Source organism: Molossus molossus, unplaced genomic scaffold, assembly GCF_014108415.1.
Source record: "Molossus molossus isolate mMolMol1 unplaced genomic scaffold, mMolMol1.p scaffold_m16_p_8, whole genome shotgun sequence".
In the NCBI taxonomy this organism is placed as follows: domain Eukaryota; kingdom Metazoa; phylum Chordata; class Mammalia; order Chiroptera; family Molossidae; genus Molossus; species Molossus molossus.
In genome coordinates, this window is record NW_023425402.1 from 107195015 (window position 1) to 107222773 (window position 27759).

The following is a 27759-nucleotide window of genomic DNA, read 5'->3' on the forward strand; positions in this document are numbered from 1 at the left end:
ATATATATACACATATATGAAAATGTAAATGAAATATATTAGTGAATATGTTCCTAAAACATACTCATAGTATCATTAATTATAACATATACTCTAATTTTAGAGTTATAAAAATAGAAAATGTTTGTCCTGGATTCAGTGAAAGCAAAGTGCATGTTGAGGGTTGAGGAGAGACTGGGACGTGGGTACAGCTTTGGGCATTATCAGGACATGAAGTGGAAGTGAAGGAGGTCACCCAGGGAGAGGGCAGTAGGACAGAGGTTCTTGGATAGAGTGGAGCTTTGAGAAGCGTTAACTTTCTATGGAGTGAGCAAAGTTCCAAGGAGGAAACTTGAAAAGGAGTGACTTGAGAACCTCAAGACTGCCGTGTTTAGAAATCAACAGATGAGGGATTTCAGGAAGTATTCAATAGTGTCAAAAGTGCCAAATAGGAAGAAATGTTTGTGTGTGTTCATTTCAAAACTTGAAAATTAAGTTAATAGAACTTTTTACTGTTTGAAGGAAAAGTGTGATGTTTACTTTCTTTGCATTAATTTTGAATGATTTAATGTGCCATTATGACACACTAGACAGGTTATATTAAATTAGTCACCTTTCTTTTTTTTTCCCTTTATTGATTTTAGAGAGAGAGGAAGTGAGAGGGAGAGAGAGATAGAAACATCGATAAGAGGAAACATTGATGAGCGAGAACATCGACTGGCCGCCTCCTGCATGCTCCCACACAGGAGATCGGGCCCACAACCTGGGCATGTGTCCTGACCGGGAATCGAACCGGCAACCTCTTGGTGCATGGGTCGATGCTCAACCACTGAGCCACACCAGCCGGACACATTTCTTTCTTTCTTTTTTAAATATATTTTTATTGATTTTAGAGAGAGGAAGGGAGGGAGAGTGGGGGAGAGAGAGGGAAACATCAGTGAGAGAAACATCGATCGGCTGCCACCTGCACACCTCCCACTGGGGATCGAGCCCACAACCCCGGGCATGTGACCTGACTGGGAATCGAACCAGGACCTCTCAGTCCATGGGACACACTCAGTCCACTGAGCCACACCAGGGTTTACAATTTTTGCTTATCATCTGTCTTTCAGTTTTCCATGAGAACAATATTAAAGTGCCTTAAGAATTGTTTCCTCAATCTACTTCATTTTACAAATGAGAAAAGTGACCCAGAAAACTTAAGTGATTTGCTCCAAGCTTATTCATTTAGTTCATGGCAAAGGAAGGACTCTTGAGGTGTTTTCTAAATCAGGTGTCTGTCAAATCTGCCCTACTGTTTCTCCCTTCTTTTTTTTTTTTTTATCCTCACCTGAGGACATCTTTGCATTTATCTTCAGATAGAGCAGGAGGGAGGGAGGGAGGGAGGGAGGGAGAGGGAGAGAGAGAGAGAGAGAGAGAGAGAGAGAGAGAGAGAGAGAGATGTGAGAGAGACACATCGACTGGTTGCCACCTGCACAACCCCAACCGGGGTCGGGGACAAACTGCAACTGAGGTACGTGCCCTTAGCGGGAACTGAACTTGGGTCTCACTGGTTCACCGGCTCACGCTCTAACCGCTGAGCCAAACAGGTCAGGGCTGTTTCTCCCTTCTAAGCTGAAGGTGATAGATGATTTGTGAAGATTTGACTAGCTGGATAACTGTAGTTCATAGTGTTGAGGTAAGCAGCTTGTTTTAGGTTAGTAGTGGGGAATATTAAAATACAGCATGTATAATACAGCGGGGAAAATGGATAAAATTTGTTTAAAAATTTAGAGAGAAATGTTACGTATATTTTGATTCTTTTAACTTTCAGCATGTGGTATGATTTTTCCCATCCAATAACAGCTTGAAAATATAAGTACATGTGAATATCAGTTTTATTGAAAATATTGAGAGTAGCTTCATATTTTAGAGTAATATAATGTTGTTTATTTTTTAATAGAAAAAATGAATACATCAAACCAGCCTCCACATAAAGACACTGGAAAAATCGAGGAGAAAAAGATCCGAGCAGCTATTAGGACAACAGAGCGCGATCATAAGAAAAATGTGCAGTGCTCATTCATGTTGGACTCAGTGGGTGGATCTTTGCCCAAAAAATCAATTCCAGATGTGGATCTCAATAAGCCTTACCTCAGTCTCGGCTGCAGCAACGCCAAGCTTCCGGTGTCTGTGCCCATGCCTATAGCGAGAACTGCACGCCAGACTTCTAGGACGGACTGTCCAGCAGATCGCTTGAAGTTTTTTGAAACTTTACGACTTCTGCTAAAGCTTACCTCAGTCTCAAAAAAGAAGGACAGGGAGCAAAGAGGACAGGAAAATACATCTGCTTTCTGGTTTAACCGATCGAATGAACTGATCTGGTTAGAGCTGCAAGCCTGGCATGCGGGACGGACCATCAACGACCAGGACCTCTTTTTATATACAGCCCGACAAGCCATACCAGACATCATCAATGAGATCCTTACTTTCAAAGTTAATTATGGGAGCTTTGCCTTTGTTAGAAATGGAGCTAGTTTTAATGGTACCCCAGTAGAAGGACAGTGCAAAGCGCCTCATGGAACAAGGATTGTGGGGTTTCCAACATATCATGAGCATCTACAGCGCCAGAGGGTGTCATTTGAGCAGGTGAAACGGATAATGGAGCTGCTGGAGTACATAGAAGCACTTTATCCATCATTGCAGGCTCTTCAAAAGGACTATGAAAAATATGCTGCAAAAGACTTTCAGGACAGGGTGCAGGCACTCTGTTTGTGGTTAAACATCACAAAAGACTTAAATCAGAAGTTAAGGATTATGGGCACTGTTTTGGGCATCAAGAATTTATCAGACATTGGCTGGCCAGTGTTTGAAATCTCTTCCCCTAGATCGTCCAAAGGCAATGAGCCAGAAGATGAGGGAGATGACACAGAAGGAGAATTAAAAGAGTTGGAGAGTAGCTCAGATGAGGATGAAGAACAGCTTTCTGATCCAACGGTGCCAGAAACCAGACAGCCCACTGACAACACTTTCAACTTCCAGTCGCAGGACTGCACAGCTAAGAAGCTTGAGAGGCTTGAATCTGAGGACGATTCTGTTGGCTGGGGAACGCCAGACTGCAGCACAGAAGCAGGCTTTAGTAGATATTGTCTGACTTCTATTTATAGACCATTTGTAGACAAAGCACTGAAGCAGATGGGATTAAGAAAGCTAATTTTAAGACTTCACAAGCTGATGGATGGTTCTTTGCAAAGGGCCCGTATAGCACTGGTAAAGAGTGATCATCCAGTGGAGGTAGGTTTCCAGTAGGCATTTGTATGGTCTTCTCTTTAGTTCCATCATTACTTGTAAATTACAATGTATGTTGTGTTGATTATTACATACGTTCATGGTCTTGATATTTTTAAGGCATAAGTGGTAGTTATTATAAATTGCAGATTTAAACATTTCTATAAAGTACTGTGATAAATGGAGAAATGGATCTATGAAAACTGTATAAAATTTAGTGAATTAAGTATAAGGTGGTGTGTGGAGGAAAAAAAATGCAACCATATAAATATAGGATGGAGAAGGACAGGCTAGGTATAAATAAAGAGGGAGGAAAGCCACAGTCATGGGTGACCGCAAGCTGAATATGAGTTGTTCAAAAAGTCAACATGATGCTAAAATATTTTTAAATGAATATGGCATCCAAGGTCATGGATATAGTTCTTTCTCTATACTTTGCAATAGCTTACTCCTTTTTTGAGTAGCATGTCCCGTTTGGTCACTGGATGTTAAAGAAATATGAATTGTAAAGAACTGAGAATGATCAAAGGAAAAAAGTATACACTTTGGTAAGGTTTAGCATAGTTAATGGAGATCTAAGGGAAGTCTTAATTATTATCACATATGTATTTCAATTGGTGAAGATTTTTGTGAAAGCAATATGCCTGTTAGAGGAAGTGGTTTGAAATTGGATTTTGTACACATTTAGTTTTGAGATCTCCAGCTGTCTATTGGTAAGTGGTAAAACCAAAGGGCCATACTGTGGATATTGTTCTTGAGAATAAAAGAGTCCAAGCAGTTTTTCTGTGGTGAGTGTGCATGTTCATTTGGCTGAAAGCAAAAGGACCCAGGTCTGTGAGATTCCTTCTGCCTGTGTGAGGCTGTGGCTCTAACTTTTAGGAGCTATCTACAATGTGCATGCCTTTTTAACTTCATTTTATTACATACTCTGAAAAATAATTTATTTTTAGACTGATGGTCATCAGGTCATGGGGAACCCCTAGGAGGAGTGGTCAAGTATTCACATAATATAGCAAGATATTTGCAAAATGAGTCAATATTTTGTAACTATAGGAGGTTAGTTTACTTTGAGTATTATTTTGGTTAGAAATCTTAAAAATTAATCTACATTATGATTTTCTTTGAGCAGTATTTTAACTTTGAATGAATTTTATGTACATCATTTTTTTTTTTTTTTTGAGTAAATGAACCCCCCCTTTAGTTTGTGAATAACTATTTTATAATAAGATTTATTGAAGTGCAGGTTTCAAAATTAGTAGAACAAAAGTAGATCTGTAATAAGGATTTGTTATACGTTTCAGATGGGGAATAATTTATTTGGTTTTGGTTTTTGGCCGGAATGGTTCAGTTCCAATGAGGGCACGTGTGGGCAAGACAGGGTTGATAATTACTTTTTATTGTGAAGCAATATGAATGAAAAGGCTCTGGCAGTATTACTGCATCTCTGATTCAGTGATATCCTAGGAGAGGGGCTGGTGGTATGTTGGTGAGGGCTCTGGGAGCTGTGTCCAGGCTTCTTACAACTGCTTTATGTGTTGTCCCCTACATTGTCTCTCCCCCTGACCCTCTGTGGCAACGAACCATTGTTATTAAAAGAGAGTGTTTTGCATCCTTAGATGTGTTGGGACAAGAAAAACAGCGAGAATGAGGGCACTGCATTTTATGTTAGGATTTATGTTGAAAAAAGAAAGTAGTAGGTAGCCCATCATTTTGGATTTCCATCAAAGTTGTGTTCCTTTGGTTGACCAAGTAAGATTTAACTGAAAAGGTTATCCTTGTCATAGAAGAAAAGAAACATAAAAATTCAAAACTTATTAAGTGTGTGATTAAAGATTTGTTTATTCAGATTATCTGTAGATTGCTTTTCAAAAAAAAAAAAAATGAAGTACAGAAGCCACCATTATTTTAAATTTTAGTTTATAAAATGTTGTGTTTATCAAATAATGAAAGGGTAGCCGAAAGCTAAAGTAGGAACTTTTCTGTCTTGGAGATGAATCCAGATTAATAAAAGATGAGGCTCTGAAATAATTAACTCAGTAGGAAAGTAAGACTTTATTTTTATTCCTATTTTAGGAACATAATTCTATAAGGGAAGGGGGATATATATATATATATATATATATATACACACACACACACACACACACATACATGTACACTCCCGTCTGAGTTAGTCTTTTTACTAAGTGTGTTGGAGAATGATCCACAGTTTTGAGGTCAAATAACTGGATTCCATTCCTTGATGTGGTGGTTCTTTCTCACCACATAACTTTGTAAATGACTTAATCTTTCTGACTCTAAGTTTTCACATCTGTAAAATAGGTATAATACCTTCCTACCTACCTCACAGGGTTGTTGTGAGGTTTAAAAAGACATAGTACAATGCTGTAGAAGTCAAATATAAACTATTCTTTCTTAAGTTTTGCTACATCTTTTCCTCCCTTGAAGCTACGTATAAGTCTGTATGGGCTAGACTATTCTATATTTTTGTTTTAAAAATGTTTTTACCTTCTAATTACCAAATAATTGTGTATTTTGGGGACATATTAAGCAGTGCATAACCTTTTAGGTTTGGGAATGATTTTCAAAAAAATATTTTTAATTGATTTTTAGAGAGAGGGGGGAGAAAGGGGTGGGGGGAATACTGAATGGCTGTCTCCTGCATGCCCCATACTGGAGATAAAGCCTGAAACCTGGACATGTGCCCTGACCAGGAATCAAACCAGCAGCCTTTCAATGCATGAGACAATGCACAACCAACTGAGCCATACTGGCCAGGGCATTTGAGAATGATTTTATTATCATTCTTAATTGTTAGAAACATCTTAACCAACCTCAGATTGTACTCAGTACGTATCTTCTAGTTTGCACTGTTTTTATGGCTTATGGGGTAATAGTAATGAATATAGTTGAAGGGTTTTGTAGAAAAGAAGAAATATATTCATGATCTTTGATTTTTAAAATCTATTTGTATTATTATTATGAATTAGTTAACTGTAACTAGAGTTTATAAATAACATGTGATCTTATACTTAATTCCTCTTGGATTGTAAGTATGCTTTATAGAACAATTTTCCTCCAAAATTTTATTATTATATTTTACAATCTTTAAATTGAAAATAATACAACAAGTGATACAAAAAAATATCTATTTGCAATTTGTCTTAATAATATGAATATCATAAATAGTCTTAATGTTTTGTTGAAAATTATGTAACCTTATAGCTCCCTAGCTTCTGTAAATTTATATTCTTAGGACAAGTTTCTAATTACATGTATTGTCTCTGATTAACAGATGGATTAGTTTCCAAAGTTCACCTTGTAGGATAGTTATTGGGATCTTGAAAATACGTATCTAGAGAAACTGCTGTAAATGAGAGACTCTCAGGCCATCACATAAAACTTATTTAAATCTAAGTAACTGAACTAATAATGCAAGCCAAAATTTTATTTCTGGTAGCAAGGACAACATAATAACACAAGAGAGAAACAAAGAGAACTCAAAGATAGACCAGAACTCATTTTCTCCTCCTTGTTTGGGCTCAGAGATGATTCTAGTTCTTTTTCATTCTTACTCGTTTATTTCATGGTTTTCTTATTCTCTTGGTATTTGGAGCATCCCAGGAACTCATTGTTCTTACTTATTTCTCTCATTTGCTGTAATCTAAGTTCCTCTAATCTAAGCTTGGTTGATGTCAAGTTTTAGGAATGAATGTATCCTATTGCCTTTTTATAATAATAAATGCTGGTGTCCCAGCTTCCAAATCCTGCTCCTTGTTCGCTAGGTACTACTTGTAGAGTGACCCTTCCTAACTTTCCTTAAAAATTAATAGGAATCATCTCAGCAGTTCAGTAATTTCTAGGTGCCCTTCCCAATAGTTACTGCAGGGTTTTGTTATTTACAGTTATATTTTGCTATATTATTTGCAATTATAGTTTAAAAATTAAAACAAGAGACCTATATAAAAGATTTATCCTTAATCTTTAAATATATATAAGATTTATATATATAACATATATAAACATACATAAAAGATTAATCCTTATATAAAAGATTTATCCTTAATGTCATATATAGGCATATACATTAAAGATATATATATATAAATTATTTATTCTTATTGTCAAAACTACACCCATGCAATTGCATTCTCTCTCCTTTTTTCAAATAAACATGCAATCTTAGAATAATTTTAGATTTATAGAAAACGTGCGAAGATGGTACGAAGCGTTGCTCTTCATCCAGTTTCCTCTAATACTGACATCTTATTTATTTCTGATACTTTTGTCAAAATTACATAGTAACATGGGTAGAAGATACTGTTAACTAACCTGTAGACATTATTTGGATTTCTGTTTTTCTCCCAGTGTCCCTTTTCTGTTCCACAATCTGATCCAGGATTCTGTGCTGCATTCAGACGACATGTCTTCCCAGTCTCCTCTGATTCGTGATAGTTTCTGTCTTTCCTTGTTTTTCACAACCTGAATCTGGTTTTGCCTGTTGCATGATTATACTGGAGTTATGGGCCTGGCTGGGCATGAATGCCATAGAGTTGAAGCATCCTCATGGCATCATATTATCAGCAGTGACATTCACCTTGGTCACTTGGTTAAGGTAGTATCTGCCAGATTCCCCACAAGTTACCAGTTTTCCTTTTCTGTACTCTGTTCTTTGGAAGAGAGTCCCTAAGCACAACCCACACTCAAGGGGAGGGGAATTAGGCTTCACCTCCAGGAATGGGGAATATCTACATGCATTTGCCTCTCTCCCATTTATTCAGTATGAATTCATAGTGTGTGTGTATTTTTTTTTTTACTTTGCATTATAATCCAGTACTATTCTTATTTTGTTGCTTACATTGTTTCTGCTTTAGCCATTGAGCTCTTTCAGTTGGTTTCTGTGTCCGATAGACATGTCCTCATCTTTTTGTGTGTTGTTTTGCCTTTGTTTGGTTTTGAGCACTTATATATTTTGGCATCATCTTGTAATTTCCCTGTTCCAGTGTGAAATCAGTTATTTCTCTAAAGAACTCTGGTTCCTTTTATTGGCGAATGGTGTTTAGAAATGAAGATTTGGGCATTGGATGTGTTCATTACTATTGAGGTGTCATTGCTTCTAGGCCTTCTCAGTGATGGAGTTAGAAAATACAGGTATGTCTTCTAACCCTTGTATGAGCACAGATCTGTATTAACTCTCTCTCTCTCTCTCTCTTAAAATAACCATGAGTTCTAATCCAACACCACAGGTTTCATTCATCCTAGTCTTCCTCTTTTGCTGTTAGTAACTTATTTCTCCTACCGTGAGAACCCTGACTCCCATTACTACAGTTTATTCACATATTTGTGCAACCCTAGTAAACATGTAAAGTAATCCCAGAATTGCTCACCAGTATCCCTGTGAAGAATAAATTTACCAACTAGAGTACATTGTTTTTCTTTAGCCTTACAGAACACAGTTTTCAAAAGTTAGTTACATTAGCACTTTTTTCCTTTACCCTCTTCAGTGAGGTTAGCTCATACATTTGTAATATAGTTAGAGGAGTTTATCTCCGTCTGCATTTGTCCTGGGATTTCCCAAGGTCCCAGTTGGTTTTAAATTTGCATACTGTAAAATTCACACTTTCTGTTTTACACACTGGATTTTGTGCATTTAAATGTTAACAATCTATGTTGAGCCATAGATTGTGATTTGGTTTATGCTTCTTTTTGATTTACCTTGTGAAATTTACATATTTTCAGAAGAAGAGAAAGATAAAATGAAAATTTATATTTTAATGTAATATACAAAAACATTAGCTGTCTGACTTTGCATATCACGATGCATGTTACCTCAATTCTAGGAGGATTTTTGGTAATTCTATTTATTACTTTCTTTTGAATGAGAAACGATTATGTAATTATTACAAGTTTATTGGGCAGTGAAATATCATTTGTCTTTGGATCTAACAATTATTGTGCTAATTTTTTTCTATAAGCACAAAAAACTCTGAAGAGATTGCCTTTTATATTTAGAGTAGACAAAGCCTGTGGAAATAGGATATGCATTTGTAATAACAGTAGCCACCCTTTATTGAGTCTTACCATGTGCCAGACAGTACTGAATGAAGTGGCATTTTTATTTCTTTATTTTACAGATATGGAGACTAGATGACTTGGCCCAAATCACAGAAGCTATAGACTCTTGGAGGGATTCAAACCTAGGATTTGGGGATACCAGACTTTAAGCTATGTTAATGGTCTCTAAACCTGGTGCAAGTGCGCACTGAGGACCCAGGGCGCTTGACATACACAAACCCACACACCCACCCGTTCTTGGTCGTAGGCAAACCTGAGTTTCCCGAGGTCGGGCTGGAGCACTGGCATGTTTCACCTGCCACGTGCTCCCTGAGAAGCTGGCCTGGCCCCGTGCAGCTGCGCCGGCACTGGGAGCGGGAGGGGCTCCCGTGCTCCTCGGCCTGCTCTCACGGCCATGCCCACTCACGCAGCGTTTAGAGGCAGTTTTCATTTGCTCCCATCATCACCAGTCAGATTTCATTAGGGAAATTAAGTGAACTTTTTAATTGAGGTAAGTGTCAAGCTAACAAGTACATACTTGCTCAGTTGCCTATAGGTTTTGTGTTTTTTTTTATTTTTTTATTTTTAATCCTCACCTGAGGACATTTTTCCATTTTTTGTTCAGATAGAGTGGGAAGGAGAGAGAAAGAGAGAAACATCGATGTGAAAGGGACACATTGAGTGGCTGCCACCCGCACAAGTTAACCAGGGCCAGGGACAAACTGCAACCGAGGTACGTGCCCTTAGCGGGAACCGAACCCGGGTGTCTCTGGTCTGCAGGCCGATGCTCAACTGCTGAGCCATACCTGCCAGGGCGGTTTTGTGTTTTCTTAAAAGAGGCATACTTATGTAAGGGAAAATAGGACATTATACTCCAGTGTGCAGCCGAGAATTGGATCCACGCAGCAGCAGCAGCAGCAGCAGCAGCAGCACAAGACCACGGCGAGTGCGCATTGACGGGGCCGTACGGAGGGTCCAGGTTGCGCATCCATGAGGGCTAGAGCAGGATGGCCGCCCGAAGCTGGCTGGCGAGCGCTCTTACCATTGCAGACACTGCCTCTTGAAGGTGTATTTTGTCCCATGCAATGCCTAAAGTATTTTTGACTTAGGGGCTAACATTTAAAAATTAGAAGATTTCACATGAAAATATGTGTTTTTTGTTTTCTTTGACAGACTGGGTGGTCTGTCCACGCTGGGCCCACATTGCCCACATGGCAGCACCTGGTGTGCTCCAGTTGACCATAGTGCCCATTGTTTTTCACCCTTCACGCCCACCCCACCCTCACGCTCCACTCACTTCATATTCCTGGCCCTGGTGATGTGACTCAGTCCAAGATCATAGAAACTAACTTTTGAAGGGTTACTTACATAAAGACTATTTTGATCTAGTCCTTCATTTTGTAAGACAGTATACTTTTCTTTTGTTTTACTTATTTTTTGAAGTAGATGAAAAAGCAAAGTTACTGTTTTTCCTCTACCCCTGCTCAGGGTAGTAGTTGGTTTGTATCTTTAGACTGTTTTGTGCACATATAAATATATATCTTTGTATGTAATGTAGATAATTTCTTTACAAGAAAGCAATGTAATGCTGTATTTGTCCTATCATTGATGGGTCACATTCTCTACTTTGGATCTGTCCATATCGGTATGCTCAGTTCCATTCAGCATCTATATGCTGTTGCATTATATACTGTAACTTATTTAGTCATTTCACTCCTGGCTTAACTTCTTTTTTCATACCCCTAGTAAGTAGTCTCTGATAGTTCCCTTACTCTCTGATATAACAGACTGTATAGGTTTCTTTTGTGCAGCTACTCCAGACTGGGGATCCGCTGTGTTTTCTAGGCGGCCTCACTCCTCTTGGCGGGGAATGGGATTCCAGGACCACAATCTGGGCGCCAGCATTGCTCGTTGCCACGGAAACATCCAGTCGTTGTTTTAGTTCTCTTGAGCAGACAGAACACACACACACACACAAGTTTATACTGATACTGATACAATTCAGCTTCAGGATTTCAGATTTTTACTTAATCTCTTCATATTGATCACAGTTAATCATTTAAAAAAATTATGTGGCTATATAGAAATCTTTACCTGTTATGGGAAACTAAAGTATGTATTAATTTAAATGCAAAAATGTGTATTGAACATAAAAGAATGTGATAGGGGAGACTGACCAGTTGAGTTTCCTAAACAACAGGACACATAGATAAGAATGACAGAGACAATACTTATTAGTTTGTGACATTTTTTTTTTTATCCTCACCTGAGGACATTGTTCCATTTTTTGTTCAGATAGAGTGGGAAGGAGGAAGAGAGAGAGAGAGAGAGAGAGAGAGAGAGAGAGAGAAAGAGAGAGGGAGAGAGAGAGAAACATCGACATGAAAGGGACACATCTAGTGGCTGCCACCCACACAGCCTAACCTGCCAGGGCCGGGGACAAACTGCAACTGAGGTACATGCCCTTAGTGGGAACTGAACCCTGGTCTCTCTGGACCGCAGGCCGATGCTCTAACTGCTGAGCCAAACTGACCAGGGCTAGTTTGTGACATTTTAAGTTGAAGAAAAGTTGAGTTTTTTTTCAGTTTGATGGCTTCAGTTTTCTCAGGAAAAGTGGAAGTCAAGGTCTTTGAATATGATTGGTCAGCATACTGTTGCCAAAGGTGTAAGAACAGCAGGAATGCTCCAGATCCCATGTTTTATGGAGAAAGTACATGGGTGAGCAACACTAGGGTCCCAGGACACACCAAATAGCAGGTGTTTGAGTGAGACTAGCCAGGTCAATTTTATGAATTAAAGAAAAAGGGGCCCTGGCCAGTTTGGTTCAGTGGTTGATCATCGGCCCACGGACCTATGAGTTGCAGGTTCTATTCCAGTCAAGGGCACATACCTCGGTTGCAATTCATCCCCTTTCATATCGATGTTTCTCTCCCCTCCTCCCCCCCATTCTATCTAAACAAAAATGGAAAAATGTCCTTGGGTGAGGATAAAAAAAAAATGGACAAAAGGATTTGTTGAATCCACTGGTTTTTATGTTTACATAAGTGGCTACCTGGTTTTATAATCTTTTCTTGAATTTTAATCATTTTCTGGTTTTCTCAGTATGGAGATAGTTGTGGGTAATACTGTATATAACCTTAAAAATAAGTATTCTGATCATTTTAATAAAAACATATAATGAAAAAGATGAACTTGAGTCTATTTCTACTATATATTTTTAGACAAAAATATTGCAGTTTGGTTTTAGTTCTTGTTACGGTTTTCTAATACTTTTAGAACTTTTTTGATCTATGTTGAAATGTTAAATTATTCTAAAGATAACTTTTCCTGTAAAATTATGATTTTTGTAGATTTGTCAGCAAATCGTAGAGAATAATAGTTGATAACTACGATCTCGTGTATGCTCCTTAACCTTTGTTGAATTTTTGTCCTAGGTTTCTGAGTTTCCAGATCCCATGTGGGGTTCCGATTATGTGCATTTGTCCAGACCGCCACCTTCTTCGGAGCAGAAAGGCTGTGCTGTGCCTTGGGAGGAGCTCAAGTCTATGGATTTACCCTCCTTCGAACCTGCCTTCTTAGTCCTCTGCCGAGTCCTCCTGAATGTTATACACGAATGCCTGAAGTTAAGATTGGAACAGAGACCTGCTGGAGAACCATCTCTCTTGAGCATTAAGCAGGTTTGTTTCAGAGACTGTTTAAAAATATCTAGCAATTATGTTATTCTACAGGCTCATAATTTTTATTTTGAGGATTTTTTCCCTAATTGTTGCAAATAGTGAAAAATGAATATATGTTAGTGTTTTTAAGCTGCTTTTTTCTTTACAGATAGTTGAACATGCTCTTTACATGTAGTTCTCAAAGGTAAGATTGTGGTGCCTGGTTGGTGTGGCTCAGTGGTTGAGCGTCGACCCATGCACCAAGAGGTTGCCGGTTTGATTTCCAGTCAGGGCACATGCCCAGGTTGTGGGCCCGATCCCCAGTGGGGAGCATGCAGGAGGCAGCCAGTCAGTTGTCTCTCTCGTCGATGTTTCCATCTCTCTCTCTCCCTCTCCCTTCCTCTTTCTCTCTAAAATCAATAAGGAAAAAAACCAAACAAACAAAAAGATAAGATTGCGGTTCAACCTTTCTGTTACTCATTTCCTTGTCTAAAATAATAGAAAAGAGTGGTGATAATGTAACCCTCTATATCCTATTACTATCAGTTTTTAAAGACTGGAAACTTAAAATTAGGTAATTTAGGTTCCTTAAATTTATTTTTTCATTCCTTTTAAGCTATACGTAAACAAACAAATGTCTTTAGAATATTCAGAGGAGAGATGTTTGGACTTTTTGCTTACTCAGGCAGTTGTATAGCTTGAACAGAGTGACAACTTCTGCTTTCTTAGTGATCATCCATTGTGGATGGGACCATGGCTGGAAGCAGTTGTATATAGCAGAGTGAGTGCTGAGGTGTGTGAGTATTTATGCTCTATGATGTTGACATTCACTCTATGGCATAAACATTCCAGATTATGAAGAACAGAAGTTGTGTTTTTTGTAGACTGAGCATGTCCATCCCATAGAGATGGAAGAGCTAGGAGCTCCTTGGCTCTCAGTGACGGGGTAGAGCCTGGGGGACGAGGGCAGGTTGAGGAAAGCCAGGTATATGCCAGTGTAGTAGAACTTGGTTTGTTGGGAGGCCTGCACCTCCTTGTCAGCCATGCAGTTCCCATACAGCTCCCACCAGGGCTGCATCCCCTCGTCCCCTTGTCCCCTCTACGTCCTTCTCACCATCTTGGTGCCGGTCATTGTCCATGCTTTCCCCTTGTCCTCCACGCCGCCGAGGTCATTAGGGAGTTTAGTAAAACACTTACTTCCCTTTCCCACAAAACATACTTCAGGAACATAATCCAGTAAAACAAGTGGAGTTAATTTTTTGCTAATGGGGTTATTATGAGGATTAAAGAGCAATTTATGTTAAAACATTTTTTAAGTTAAAAACAACATTATTTAGATTAATGCAGCATTACTAGAGTAAAACAAAAATAGAAATTTTGGCTTAAATGCATTCAAAGATTCAGTTATAAGCACATAGGTGACATCTTTAAAATAGAAATTTATGTCTATATAATCTGAATAGAACGCTTTTTTTTTTATCCTCACCCGAGTACAGTTTTTTCATTTTTTTGTTCAGATAGAGTGGGAGGGAGAGAGAGACAGAGAGACAGAGAGACAGAGAGACATCGAGTGGCTACCACCCACCTGACCCAACCAGGGCCGGGGACAAACTGCAACCAAGGTACGTGCCCTTAGCAGCAACCAAACCCGGGTCTCTCTGGACCGCAGGCCGACGCTCTAACCAATGAGCCAAACCGGCCAGGGCTGAATAGAACGCTTTTTAATAGATTTAACCCTAATCTTTTCTGTCCTATCATAGTTAATTATTTTTCAAACATTTTAAAGGCAAACTTTTGTTTGTAAAAAGAGTTTTTTTTAAAAAAACGAATTTTAAAAAACTATTTTTTATTTTAGGGAGAGGTTGGTGGGGGAAAGAGAGAGAGAAACATTGATGTGAGAAAGACACATAGATTTGTTGCCTCCCACACATGCCCCCACCAGGCTGGGGATTGAACCTGCAACCAGGTATGTGCCCTTGACCAGAAATTGATCCCACAGCCCTTCAGTGTGCAGGCTGGCACTCTGACCACTGAGCACACTGGCCAGAGCTCAAAACAAGATTTTAAATGGGTTCAATGATGTTCTACTTTCAAGGTGCATTATAATTTAATATTCATTGTTTTGAATAATATTGTAGTAAATATATATGTGTGTGTATATGTATATATAATATATAGCCTGCAACTCTTGATTTCTTGAGTATAAAACAAAAGACGATTAATAGTCATATATTTGAGATTCTAGAGAATTTGTGCTAATTTATTTTCTCAGCAGCAGCACTGAGGTTCCTTTTGTGTCTTCACTAACATGTATATTAAAACCAATGTGACTGTAATCTCATGCCCACAGTCCCTGCTGCTTCGGATTTTGCAGGGCTGTGCCCCAGCAGTGTCTAAGGAGAGGACCTTGCAGGCCTCCTGTCGGCCCTCGTCCCTCCTTCCAGCATTCTCTTCAGGCCTACACATTGGGATTTTACCTTTCTTTTTGTTTCCTATGTCCCCTTGACTTTCATCTGATTTCATCAGATCAATCTTAGGTCTATTTGTGTGATTATTATAGTTGTTTGATGGTAAAAGCTCCAAGTCACAGTAGGTAAATTATGCTGAATTATTATGAAGGCCATGATTAAAAATGATGACATTTTTCTCTTGTATACATTGTCTTGTAACATAAACTATTAGATAAATGTATCTTTTTCTATGGAATGTATTTTCCATATAAATGTATATGTAGGAGGGTATATTTTAGCAAATCAGTTTTTGTGTATATGACGTTTTCTCTCTGTATTCACATTGTAATGCTAACTGCTTTATTTTCACTACTTTGTTCTTATCTAATTGAGACTAAGATTATTTGTGTAAGAATCTGGAAAATATCTTAAGGTGCCTTTTTTATTTTGAGTTTTTTGAGGATTTAAGTGGGAAGTGTGCAGACTGACATGTAGTCTGGTCAGTTGTGTGAAATGACAGAATTTACGACTGTCCTCCTGCAGCTGGTCCGAGAGTGTAAGGAGGTGCTGAAGGGCGGCCTTCTGATGAAGCAGTACTACCAGTTCATGCTGCACGGCGTCCGGGACGGCCTGGAGAAGGCCGACTGCAACATCGATGCCTTCGAGGAGGACCTGCAGGAGATGCTCATGGTGAGGGCAGGGGGGGCTGCCTTCCCGCGTCTGTCCAGCTGTTTTAACCAGTTGTTTTCATAGCTTATTCTAGTTCATGGTTTAAGTGTGAGTTTATAGCAGAATGGCCCCAAAATAGAACCTTATTCTGGTCCTATGTTATTGAGCGGTCTGTCATCAGCTGTATGTAGTACCGGGAGGCACGAGCGACCTTGCGCGGCTTTGGGAACACAGTGCTGAGCCTGAGACACTGTCTGAGGAGCTGGGCAGACATGCTGTTCCAGCCTGGGGGTAAGTGCTAAGGTGGTGTTATGCTGAAACTCAAGGAAGGATGAGATCTGGGACACCTAAACTGCCTGAACACTTCCAGGAGCATCTTACCGCAAGGAGCTGCATCGGAAAGGTAGTCCAGGGTTCACTGAGGAACCCGGCCCGTTCAAGGAGCTGGAAATAATGTGATTCGGTGGGAGCATGCTTGTATTTCTTTCCAAGAAAGAGCTCCCTAGTCTTCTCATGTGCATTCACGTACCTGTGATTTCCAGTATTTCTTCCTGCTCAAGACACCCCTTCTCCTTATTTGCCCATGTAAGACTTACTTTCAAGTTTTATTTTTTTTCTAGAAAGCTTATTTGACAGTTATAACCTTTAGTGTGCTTTATCTGAACCTTTAAACTCTCAGCAGTTATAATTACAATGGTACTACTTAATACTTAATGATATAGCACGTCTGTGTTCTCAGGTTCCCCTAATTAGACTGGAAGCTTTACAGGCCACGGGCTATGCCTTGAAGTTCTTTTGTCTTCGTAATGTCTGGTAGAGTGTTAATATACAGTAAATACATGTTAGAGTCAATAGAGAGAGAGACAGCTGATTACATAATGTGGCAGGTTGATGAAATAATAGAGAAAATGACCACGCTGGTAGGAATATTGTTTTTGGAATGCTTTCATCTTGGCACCTCACTGTCCTACCTCAGGATTGCTTAGCACGTCCAGGTACCACCTCCACTTCTAGGCTGGGGGAAAATTGAAGGGAAAGTAGGCTCACCAGCTAAGCCCGGAACAGTGAGAGTGCCCCTGTAGCCCCCCCGGCAGCTGGCCCTGCGTCCTGCGTCCTGCGGACCTCTTACCTGTAAGGGCTGGGCATCCACACGCTCAGCATCCAGCCTCTGGTGGAAGAGCTGAAAGAGGAGTGTGACTGGGAAGGGGACTTACCACATCTTTTTTTTTTTTTTTTTAATCCTCACCCGAGGATATTTTTCCATTTTTTGTACAGATAGAGTGGGAGGGAGAGAGAGGAAGGGAGAGAGAGAGAGAAACATCGATGTGAAAGGAACACATCGAGTGGCTGCCACCCGCACGACCAACCAGGGCCGGGGACAAACTGCAACCGAGGTACGTGCCCTTAGTGGGAACCGAACCCAGGTCTCTCCGGACCGCAGGCCGACGCTCTAACCGCTGAGCCAAACCGGCCAGGGCACCACATCTTCTATATTACGAGAAATAATTTTGATTTTGAAATTATGTCCTAATTGGGAGAGTACATAAAAGACGTGGATGTCTGAAACATGGCTATGTTTTAAAATACTATGTATTTTTATGTCAGAAAAGTCTTTATCATTGAAAATTTATGGTATGAAGCAATAAGCAAACTAATTTCTCTCTCTCTATGGATGACTAAACAATTAAAAAGGGAAAATGTGCTTTGCTTTCCAAATTGTCTTTGATGGTCAGACAAAGGCCCACACCCCAGCTTTCATCACGTGGTCACTGAGGCAGGAAGGGTAAGAACTGGGCGGGTAGAGTGTGCCCTCCAGGTCGTGCAGTTTCCGAGTCCTGGTGTATCTGTGAGGTAGCTAAAGCCTAGATTAAGCGAATTGCCAAAATCCACAGCTAGTTAGAGCTAGAAATGGCCAGGATGTTGTTTGAGCTTTGCTACTAATTATCTGTATAAAACATAATTGTTCTTAGTTTCTCTCCATCATCTCACAGTTGAAGAACTAGTAATTACCAATGCTTTAAAAATTGTGCCCCAAAGTGTGCTAGATGGGTAAGTGCAGAGGCATGTTTTAAGAACTGGGAAAGCCCAAACAAAATCATGTTTCTGTTGGGAGGGAAGGAGGGACTGGCCTCCGGAGAGGCGGTCAGATGACCCTTCTCTTGAAACGTACCAGAAGCAGCAAAAGGAACGAGGAGTAAAGAAAACATTTCACGCTCACTAAAGGAGATATTGGTCACAGTACTAAATGCCCCCCACCCCGAAAGACTATTACAATTATTTGCTTTAAAATGTAAAGTAAGGTGAATATATTCCACTTTCAATATGGGGGGCTCATCAGTGATTAATTAGAGTTGTGATATGTAGAGGTGTGAACAGTCAGGAGAGAAGCAGGGGTGTCCCCGTGGAGGTCCTGTGGTAGATGGCATATCTGAAAGACAGAAGAACATAGGTAGGGACACTTCTGTTGCCTACAACTCCTCCTTTGGCAAATGAGAGCGAGTTTGAAGGGTGAGGGGAAGCAGTGATGGGCAAGTTATAATGCAGAACGAATGGTACTCTGTGCTATGTCATCCTTCTGACTTGAAAGCTGAGGGATATGTTCATGCAGGTCAAGGGAAATAGCTTGGTGAGCATTTATTAGAGGCTGCAAATCCACATTGAAGATGTGAACATCTTAGCTCATTTCCCTGGCCTTAGAAATAACCAAGACAATAACCATAATGTATGATGTAGGAACATGTGATAGATAGATTTAAGGAACCATGTAAAAAGAATCAAAAGATGTGATAACAAGATGTGATATTTTTGGAAGACACAGGGAGAGCTCAGATATGCAGTTAACGTTCCTCTAGAACAGTGACTTTCGACCTTTTCGTCTCCTGGCACATAAACCAATTACTAAAATTCTGCGGCATACCAAAAGCTGTATTATATTTCTGCTGATCTGACAAAAAAACCCCACAAAAAGGTATAATTTAGGTTATTGTTGTGTTGGCTGTTGTCATTTATTTTTTGACAGTCTAAGGGCACTGGCCTTGACTAAATAGTTAGGTATTGCATGTTTTAAACATTCTTGCAGCAACCGGTTGAAAATGGCTGGTCTAGAAGAATAAAGGGCAAACAGAGCAGCAGATAGGATTCCATTTTGCACTCTGTAGATATTGCTGGGTGATATATTATGGGTGTCCACTGTGTGCCGGGAAGGCATCGTGACAGGTACTGAAGGGTCAGTGAGCAAGCGTGAACTCCCTCGTGGGGTTTAAGAATGATGGGCAGTGGTTGTCACCTAATCGTCTGCACGTACCATCGCGACGGGAGACGCAGCGGAGAGGCTCGGCCTTCTGCGGCTCTGCCCGGGCTGGGAGGCGGGCAGGTGCGGGAGGCTTCTCTGAGGAAGGGCACTGCGACTGGGTCCGAAAGCTGGTCTTTGTATGAAATTTATGTAAGAAATTGAAAACTTATGCAAAATAATACGATATGTTATAATTTATGTAATTATTTTTTTATTTTTCTTATTTTTTTTTTTATCCTCACCCGAGGACATTTTTCCATTTTTTGTTCAGATAGAGCGGGAGAGAGAGAGAGAGAGAAAGAGAAACATCGACGTGAAGGGACACATTGAGTGGCTGCCACCCGCACGACCAACCAGGGCCGGGGACAAACTGCAACCAAGGGACGTGCCCCCAGCGGGAACCGAACCCGGGTCTCTCTGGACCACAGGCCGACGCTCCAACCGCTGAGCCAAACCGGCCAGGGCTATGTAATTATTTTATGTGATATTTCTTACTAAAATATATTCTAAGCAATATGACAAACTGTTAATAATTATTGAGTCTGACTGGTATTTGTTAGAGTATTTTTAAGCCTCCTCACTTTTTAATGAGCAAGAGCAAGAGAGATTGAGGAGACACTGGCGGAGGGGCAGTGGCTTCGGGACGAGGCCTCCGGGACAGCATAGCGCGGGCGCGGTGCAGCTCGGGCCAGGCTGAAGGGGCACGCTGCTCCTCTCGCTCTGTTTCTGGGTCCGGCTGTGAGAGCAGGGGCTCGGGGGAGCAGTGCGAGTGCAGGTGCCGACTTGGGTGCAGCCAGACAGTGGCCCCTGGAGGGCTGGGACCGAGGGGCTGGCCTCAGGGACCGCACGCCTTCAGGAGGCCGGGGAGACGAAGAGGCGCGGGCTGAGAGGCTGGGCCCGGCCTGGCAGCCGTTCATTGTCCTGTTCATTCGGATGAGCTGGTGGGAGACCATACACTGCAGGTTCCACACACCCAGCTGTGTGCCTGATGGACCCAGGACTGGAGGGAGGTCACGCTGTGAGGACGGAGGAGGACCCAGAGCACCCGAAGATTCAATAGAGGACAGTTTTCTGGAAGTGAAAAAAAAGACCTGAAATTTGCCTGCTGAAAGTTGTTACTGGTCTCAGAAAACATTCATTCCAGTGAACCTGAAAATGAAACCTGATGAAAAGACTGAAATCCAAGACTAGAGAAAGAACCATGTAAAGATCCCAGCAGAGACAGCGAGTCACCTTCAGGGTGTGGGAGCCTGGTGGCAGCTGGATTATGCTGGTGTCAGATTTCTGCACACTGACAGCAGTGTTGGAGGCAGTGCAGTGATGTCAAATTCCGAGGACAGTGTGTGACTTCACACCGACAGCAGTGTTGGAGGCAGTGCAGTGATGTCAAAGTCCGAGGACAGTGTGTGACTTCACACCGACAGCAGTGATAGAGGCAGTGCAGTGATGTCAAAGTCTGAGGACAGTGTGTGACTTCACACCGACAGCAGTGTTGGGTGACTTCACGCCGACAGCAGTGTTGGAGGCAGTGCAGCGATGTCAAAGTCCGAGGACAGTGTGTGACTTCACACCGACAGCAGTGTTAGAGGCAGTGCAGTGATGTCAAAGTCCGAGGACAGTGTGTGACTTCACGCCGACAGCAGTGTTAGAGGCAGTGCAGTGATGTCAAAGTCCGAGGACAGTGTGTGACTTCACGCCGACAGCAGTGATAGAGGCAGTGCAGTGATGTCAATGTCCGAGGACAGTGTGTGACTTCACACTGACAGCAGTGTTGGAGGCAGTGCAGTGATGTCAAAGTCCGAGGACAGTGTGTGACTTCACACCGACAGCAGTGTTAGAGGCAGTACAGTGATGTCAAAGTCCGAGGACAGTGTGTGACTTCACACCGACAGCAGTGTTAGAGGCAGTGCAGTGATGTCAAAGTCTGAGGACAGTGTGTGACTTCACACTGACAGCAGTGTTAGAGGCAGTACAGTGATGTCAAAGTCCGAGGACAGTGTGTGACTCAGATCGTGTATGCACAGTCCACTTAACTTTCATATGTGCATCAGCAGACGGTGATGTTCTGTAATATAGCAACTCTGAACCCATCTTGAGGAAAACTACTTGATAGTAAACCCTACTAAGCAACAGGTAAATTAAAATAAGAATTTGGGAATGGGAAAGTTGGAGTAGGGCTTGTGGACATAAACTCTGCTTCAGAAAAACTGGATATTTTGGTTATAGATTATAATTTATGTCATAAACCTTGAAAAATTATAGCACAGAAATCTGGATATTGGAAGAGATGGTAAGAAGTGTGCTCATTTCCCCTCAATATGCACGCTACTGTCTGAAGTTAACATAATCAGACAAGGAAAGATCCCAGCCTCTGAATGGAGTGATGTTTGCAGCATACTAATGATGAAATACCTGGGTGTATTTTGAATTTTTTTTTATGTTACTCCTCACCCAAGGATATTTGTTCCATTGATTTTTTTTTTTTTTTTTTTTAATCCTCACTCGACATTTTTGCATTCATCTTCAGATACAGCAGGACAGAGAGAGGGAGGAAGAGAGAGAGAGAGATAAACATTGATGTGAGAGAAACACATTGAGTTGTTGCCATCCACACGACCCCAACTAGGGCCGGGGACAAACTGCAACCGAGGTACATGCCCTTACTGGGAACCGAACCTGGGCCTCTGGTCCGCAGGATGATGCTCTAACCACTGAGCAAAATCGGCCAGAGCTCCATTGATTTTTTTTAGAGGGAGAGGAAGGTAGGGAGGAAGAGAAGGGTGGGGGGAACATTGAAGTGAGAGAGACAAATAGGCTGATTGCCTCCCACATGACCCCAACTGGGGTTGGGGATCAAACCTGCAACCCAGGTACATGCCCTTGACCAGGAATTGAACCCATGACCCTTTGGTCCATGGGCCAACGCTCTAACTGGCCAGGGCTTATTTTGATTTTTTAAAACTTGATTGTATTTTCTATACATTGTGAACATTTTATTTTTCTTGGTAACTTGAGGGGACTGTGATAGTGTGTTATGTTGCCGAGGAGCTGAGTTACACAATTCAGGAAAAATCCTCACTGAGACATTGGTTAGCAGCAGTGCCATGTGCCTCCACAGCTTCTTCCACGGGGCCCTTGATCGATAGCTTTTGTGTGAACAGAGAGGAACTTTGGGAGTTGCTGAAGTCTGTTCTCAAATATCTCCCTTTCCTTTTTTATATTTTAAGGTATATTTTGATTACATGAGAAGCTGGATCCAAATGCTACAGCAGTTACCTCAAGCATCCCACAGTTTAAAAAATCTTTTAGAAGAAGAATGGAATTTCACCAAAGAAATAACCCATTACATCCGGGGAGGAGAGGCCCAGGCTGGCAAACTTTTCTGGTAGGAACCCTGGTGCTCTGAGGGCACCTGTCAGCTTCTCATTCCCACTCCCAGTCTGCTTATTAGTTCTCTTCTGCGCGCTTGAATGTTGAGTTTGTGAAAATGACAGCCATTCACATCTGTGTGCGCCCCTCTCCCAAGTTTGTTAACCTTGAAGCAGTGGTTTTCAACCTTAAAGGACACTTGCGCCCCCCTCCCCCCGGGGGACATTTGGCAATGTCTGGAAGCAGTTTGATTGTAGGTACTACTGACATCTAATAAACAGAAGCCAGGGATGCTGCCAAACATGCTACAACGCACAGGATGGCCCCCAGAACAAAACGGTATCCACCCCAAGTGTCAGTTTTGCAGTGGAGAAACCCCACCTTATGTACATGTGACAAAGAGCAGAACCTCAGGCCTCAGGGTGGCCTGGACCTGTGCACCTGCGCATGTCCGTCCTCGGTATTCTGAACCGAGGAAGGATGCGCTTCTGAGACTGCTTTGTGAATGTCATGCCGATGACAGAATCTTCATCAACGGTGGATATATGGTGGGAGGTTAGAAATGTAAGCAGGGAAACCATGACGGAGGTGTGGTCACTGGTCTGTTTGTTCTGGGAGTGAATGTATCTTGCAGAGTTCAGACACCTGGTGTTGGACTCAGTGCATCAGTGGTCTCTGCTGGGGGCCCCTCCTGCTCACTGACTGAGGATCAGCCCTCCTGTGGCTCCAGACTGCTGCTGTCTGGGATGCTGCCTCTCTCAGCACCTCACCAGCCATTTTATTTCTCGTCTCCTTTTACTGAGGCCTTTTACACCCAGCTCCTGTTTGCTTCTCCCCCTTGTGTGTGCTTTAGAACTTCAGCTTTCCCGTGGAGTGGTCTTCAAACCCGAGAAAGTCACTATTCTTAGCTCCACCGACCTCTGTTCATGCTCACCATCTCAGGATTTTGTATTCGTGCTTCTGCCCCAACCATCAGTTTTATTAAGTCTTTATCTTTATTTTGAGTGAACAGTGAATTCGCTCTGTCTCAGAACTCTTCCAGCCCTCAGCCAGCTTCCCCACTCTCATTGTATGGCTTTCCTGTCCAGGTCGGTTCCCATGGTTGGCATTATTAAAAATATGTTCACTGCCATTTTCAGCATCTCTCCTTCTCTTAATTTCCCATCATTCTGCTTTGCCTCATTTCTTGTGTGTGTCATCTGTTTCCAGGCTGTCAAGTTGAAGACATTTTTTGAAAAGGTTACTGTTTCGTTGCACTGCCAATCAGTACTATTTAATTTCACCGTGCCCTCATGCCCTTTGCCGGTCTTTCTGCTCTTATCTCTCACTTGTCCTTGACCTGCAGCGCAGTGTCTTCCTCCCTTCCCTTCCCACTGTGCATCCTGAGAAGCCCCGGCCTGTACTGTCATGGTTCAGGCTCTGGGGCATCTCTTGTGTTAGCACAGCGTTCTGTCCAGTGTGCTGGGCCTTCCAGGTCTGGTCAGTCGTGGACTCGGCCCTGATGTATTTCCTCTGTCACACGCTGTGCCTCATCTGTGTGGCCGTCCCTCAGGAGAGGCCTGGAACCTGACCCATGCTCACCATGCCACATTTCTGCTCCAGCTCCCAGGCTACTGCTCCCTACTTGCATTGTTGCCGTAGCTCTCTAGTCTCTGCTTCTGCCCTTTATCCCCTCTGGTTTACCCTCAACACTGTAGCCAGAGTGATCTTGTTAACGTGTACATCTGGCCATTTTCTCCTCTGCTCTAAACAGGCCGCTGGCTCCCCATCTTTCTCAGTAAAAGAGAGAGAGTGAGTGCCTGCACAGTGGCCCGTAAAGCCCGACACAGTCACCCTGTTCAGTGACCCTTTGTCTGTGTGTCTGCTACTGAACGGCCACAGGGCCTTCCTCCTGCTGTTCACAGGTGTGGTGCTCCAAGCCACCACCTCAGGCACTTTGCACTTGCTGGTCCCTCTGCTGGGACTGCTCTCTCCCAGCTATTTTCACGACTCATCTCTCTGCTTCGTTTACATCTTTGTCCAGTGTTACCTCCTCCAGATTTAAAATGGAAATTCCTACCTGCAGGTACTCCTTAGCTTTCTTTCCTGTTGTACTTTTCTCCATATAACACTTAGCAATATCTAAAATACTATGTAGTTTTATTTTTATTCTCGATTCAGTGGAGGGATTGTACCGACTTTGTTCCCTACTGTGTAGTATGTAACAGATACCCAGTATTTGTTGATTGAATCCGTCCTGGGCACCCTTGTGCTCTGCTGTTCTTAAATGCATGTTTCTCTTCGCTCCCCATCCAGCGTGTTTGCAGCCCACCCTGTATTCCACATGCAGCCTTCTGCCGTGTGGCCTCATTCACTTCCTGCCCTGTTCCCCTACCCCACTCCTTCCAGACTGGAGTTTATCCACAGCCATGCCTCTTGCCTGACACGTCTTTATGCTGTTTGAACGCGTTTCTTGTTCTTCCTGGACGCCCCCACCCCCAGCCTCTTCCTGACAGAGCCCCTCTTCCCACTGTCAGTCTGCTTGCTATAATTCTGCATTGCCCACAAGCCCCACTGAAACCTCGTCTGCCACTGGTGTGACCCCCCTCTCACAGCTCCCCTGCCCTGCCTCTGCCACGTCTGTGTGCGGGCCTGCTGGCCTTCACTAGGTGCCAGCCTCTCCGTGAACGTCAGAGCTGCTGTCGGACTTGCACTCACTGGGATGCGTCTCGTACATGTGCTCACACGTGACCTAGTGCTTACAGTGCACACGCCACGGGGACCACCAGCTGCACATGCTGTTTCATGTTCATTAACCACGAAGAGCTCATTGTGGGGGAAAATTTTAAAAACAGTTGCATTTCAGGAATTCACTATGTTGTCTTATCATTTAGTTTATTAAGTGTTCAAAAAAATCTTGTCATAGGTATATATTTAAGGCTATTTTATATTATTTTCAACATTTGTTTAAGAGGAAAATGACATTTGTGAATAATTACGTAGATACTATGAATGTAATTTAAGATTTTAAGTTTTATAACGAAAACTACGGTAATAGAGAAAACAATGGTAGATACATGCCATAATCGGAATTTCCACTTCTTCACATTAATTATGATTTTTATTAAAAAATTCTCAGTCATTTTAAAAAATTTTTTTATTGTTGTTAATCCTCACCCAAGGATATTTTTTCCATTGATTTCTAGAGAGTGGAAGAGGTGGGGAGGTGAGCAGGGACAGAGACAAACACACACACAGACATGGATGTGAAACACATTGCCTGGTTGCCTCCCACATAGGTCCCAACCTGGGCTGGGGATTGAACCTGTAACCCAGGTAAATGCCCTTGACCAGGAATCAAACCTGCCACCCTTCAGTGCGTGGGCCGATGCTCTGTCCACTGAGCCACACTGGCCAGTCTTTTTTTTTTTAAACTATCAAAACAATAGCTGAATCTTTTAGCTCCTCATTCAAGAATTAGAATGAGTGAGGATGGTTTTTCCTCTGGGTTACTCTGTTATTCTGTCCCTTAGTGACATTGCAGGAATGCTACTGAAATCCACCGGCAGCTTTCTGGAATTCGGCCTGCAGGAGAGTTGTGCCGAGTTCTGGACCAGCGCTGACGACAGCAGTGCTTCGGATGAAATAAGGTGGAAGCCCCCCCCCCCCCCATTTCTTGTTTCTTGGTAATGGGCCTGAAATCAGATGTATTCAAACCAAATTGTTGTGCATTCTTTCATGAACTTGGGTAGCAGACCTAAAGGGATTTATTTCTGTATTGTCTTTTCATATGATCTCTTAGGTATGGTTTTGAGCAAAATTTTCTTTGAACGTGAATTTATTTAGCGTAATAAAAAATAGTATCCTTAGAGAAAGGGATGGATAGTTTCCATTGGCTAAAAATGATAGAGTAAAACTCATCCACATGTTCTAGAATGTCTTTACCTAAGTAGTTGTACCCCTTGGCAGTCCATTAATACCTTTACTTGACATTTGCTACATTTTTATTACTTTTGTGCTTAGCTTATCCCTTCTGTCGAACTTGGAGCTAAAGTGCGTGAACCATAGCTTACTCATCAATTGCATGTACTCCAGTTCTGTGCAGATGGTGTTTAGGTTGGGTCATGTAAAACTGCTGTTTTTATGGTATATATATATCACTCATATAGCCATTGTGTAGCCAATTAGCAGCAGTATGATATGATTCAACCTCAGGCAGTACCCAGATGGAACTGACTTCTTTAGAGGTGCAATGTTTTCTCTCACCATCCAAAGTTTAATGAGAAACACAATTTGGATTTCATAACACCTGGGATGTCTGTTTGTGTGTGTGTGCGCGCGTGCGTGTCCCTAGCAAGAACCAAACCTGGGACTCTCTGGTCTGCAGGCCGACGCTCCAACCACTGAGCCAAACCGGCAGGGCCACCTGGGATGTCTTTATGCCACAGATAAAGAAAGTAGTTACCATGTGGATTCTCACCTGGAAAAGCGTTGAGTGGCTGAGAAATGGAATGAATCGGTTTGTAGGACTTGCAGTTTTGAGAGTTAATACAGAGGATTAGAACAAAAATGGAAACTCAAGAATGAAGATGGTGAACTGGCATAGAGAATGGCTCTTTTGATGCTCTGATTGTTCATTTGGGGTGGACCTAAAAAGAGGGTCATGTACAGTTGGTGCCGGGGATGGAATGTCCAGGGTCCAGAGAGCTGATGGGCAGTAGATGGTACACGTCTTCCCCAGTCGCACTCAGAGCTGTTGCACGGGCAGCTTGCAGTCAGCTGTGGTAGGAGTCTGCACACCACGAAAATCAGCCAGTGCCACATAAGACAGTCTTTTGGGCGGAAACAGTTGTTAAATATTTACTGGCCCACCTTTAGATACTTGCCTTTTTATTTATGTTTTAAATCCTCATCCAAGGATATGGGTTTTGTTTTATTTTTTTATTGATTTTAGAGAGAGAGGAGTGGAGGGGGAAGAAACATGGATGTGAGAGAGAAACATTGATCTGTTGCCTCCTATATGCACCCCGACCAGGGATCCAAC

The 27759-nt window shown here is 42.0% G+C and overlaps 1 protein-coding gene across 3 annotated transcripts in view; it reads left to right on the top strand.

Annotated features, from left to right (window-relative positions):
- The window catches only part of MAP3K4 (mitogen-activated protein kinase kinase kinase 4), a 75667-nt gene that overhangs the window by 17721 nt on the left and 30187 nt on the right, over positions 1-27759 (top strand). For all 3 annotated transcript variants that reach the window (XM_036248361.1, XM_036248362.1, XM_036248363.1), the window contains exons 3-7: positions 1922-3252; positions 12735-12977; positions 15950-16096; positions 22595-22752; positions 26249-26365. In XM_036248361.1, the coding sequence (XP_036104254.1) occupies positions 1922-3252; positions 12735-12977; positions 15950-16096; positions 22595-22752; positions 26249-26365 (1996 nt within the window). The remainder of the gene's footprint in view (positions 1-1921; positions 3253-12734; positions 12978-15949; positions 16097-22594; positions 22753-26248; positions 26366-27759) is intronic.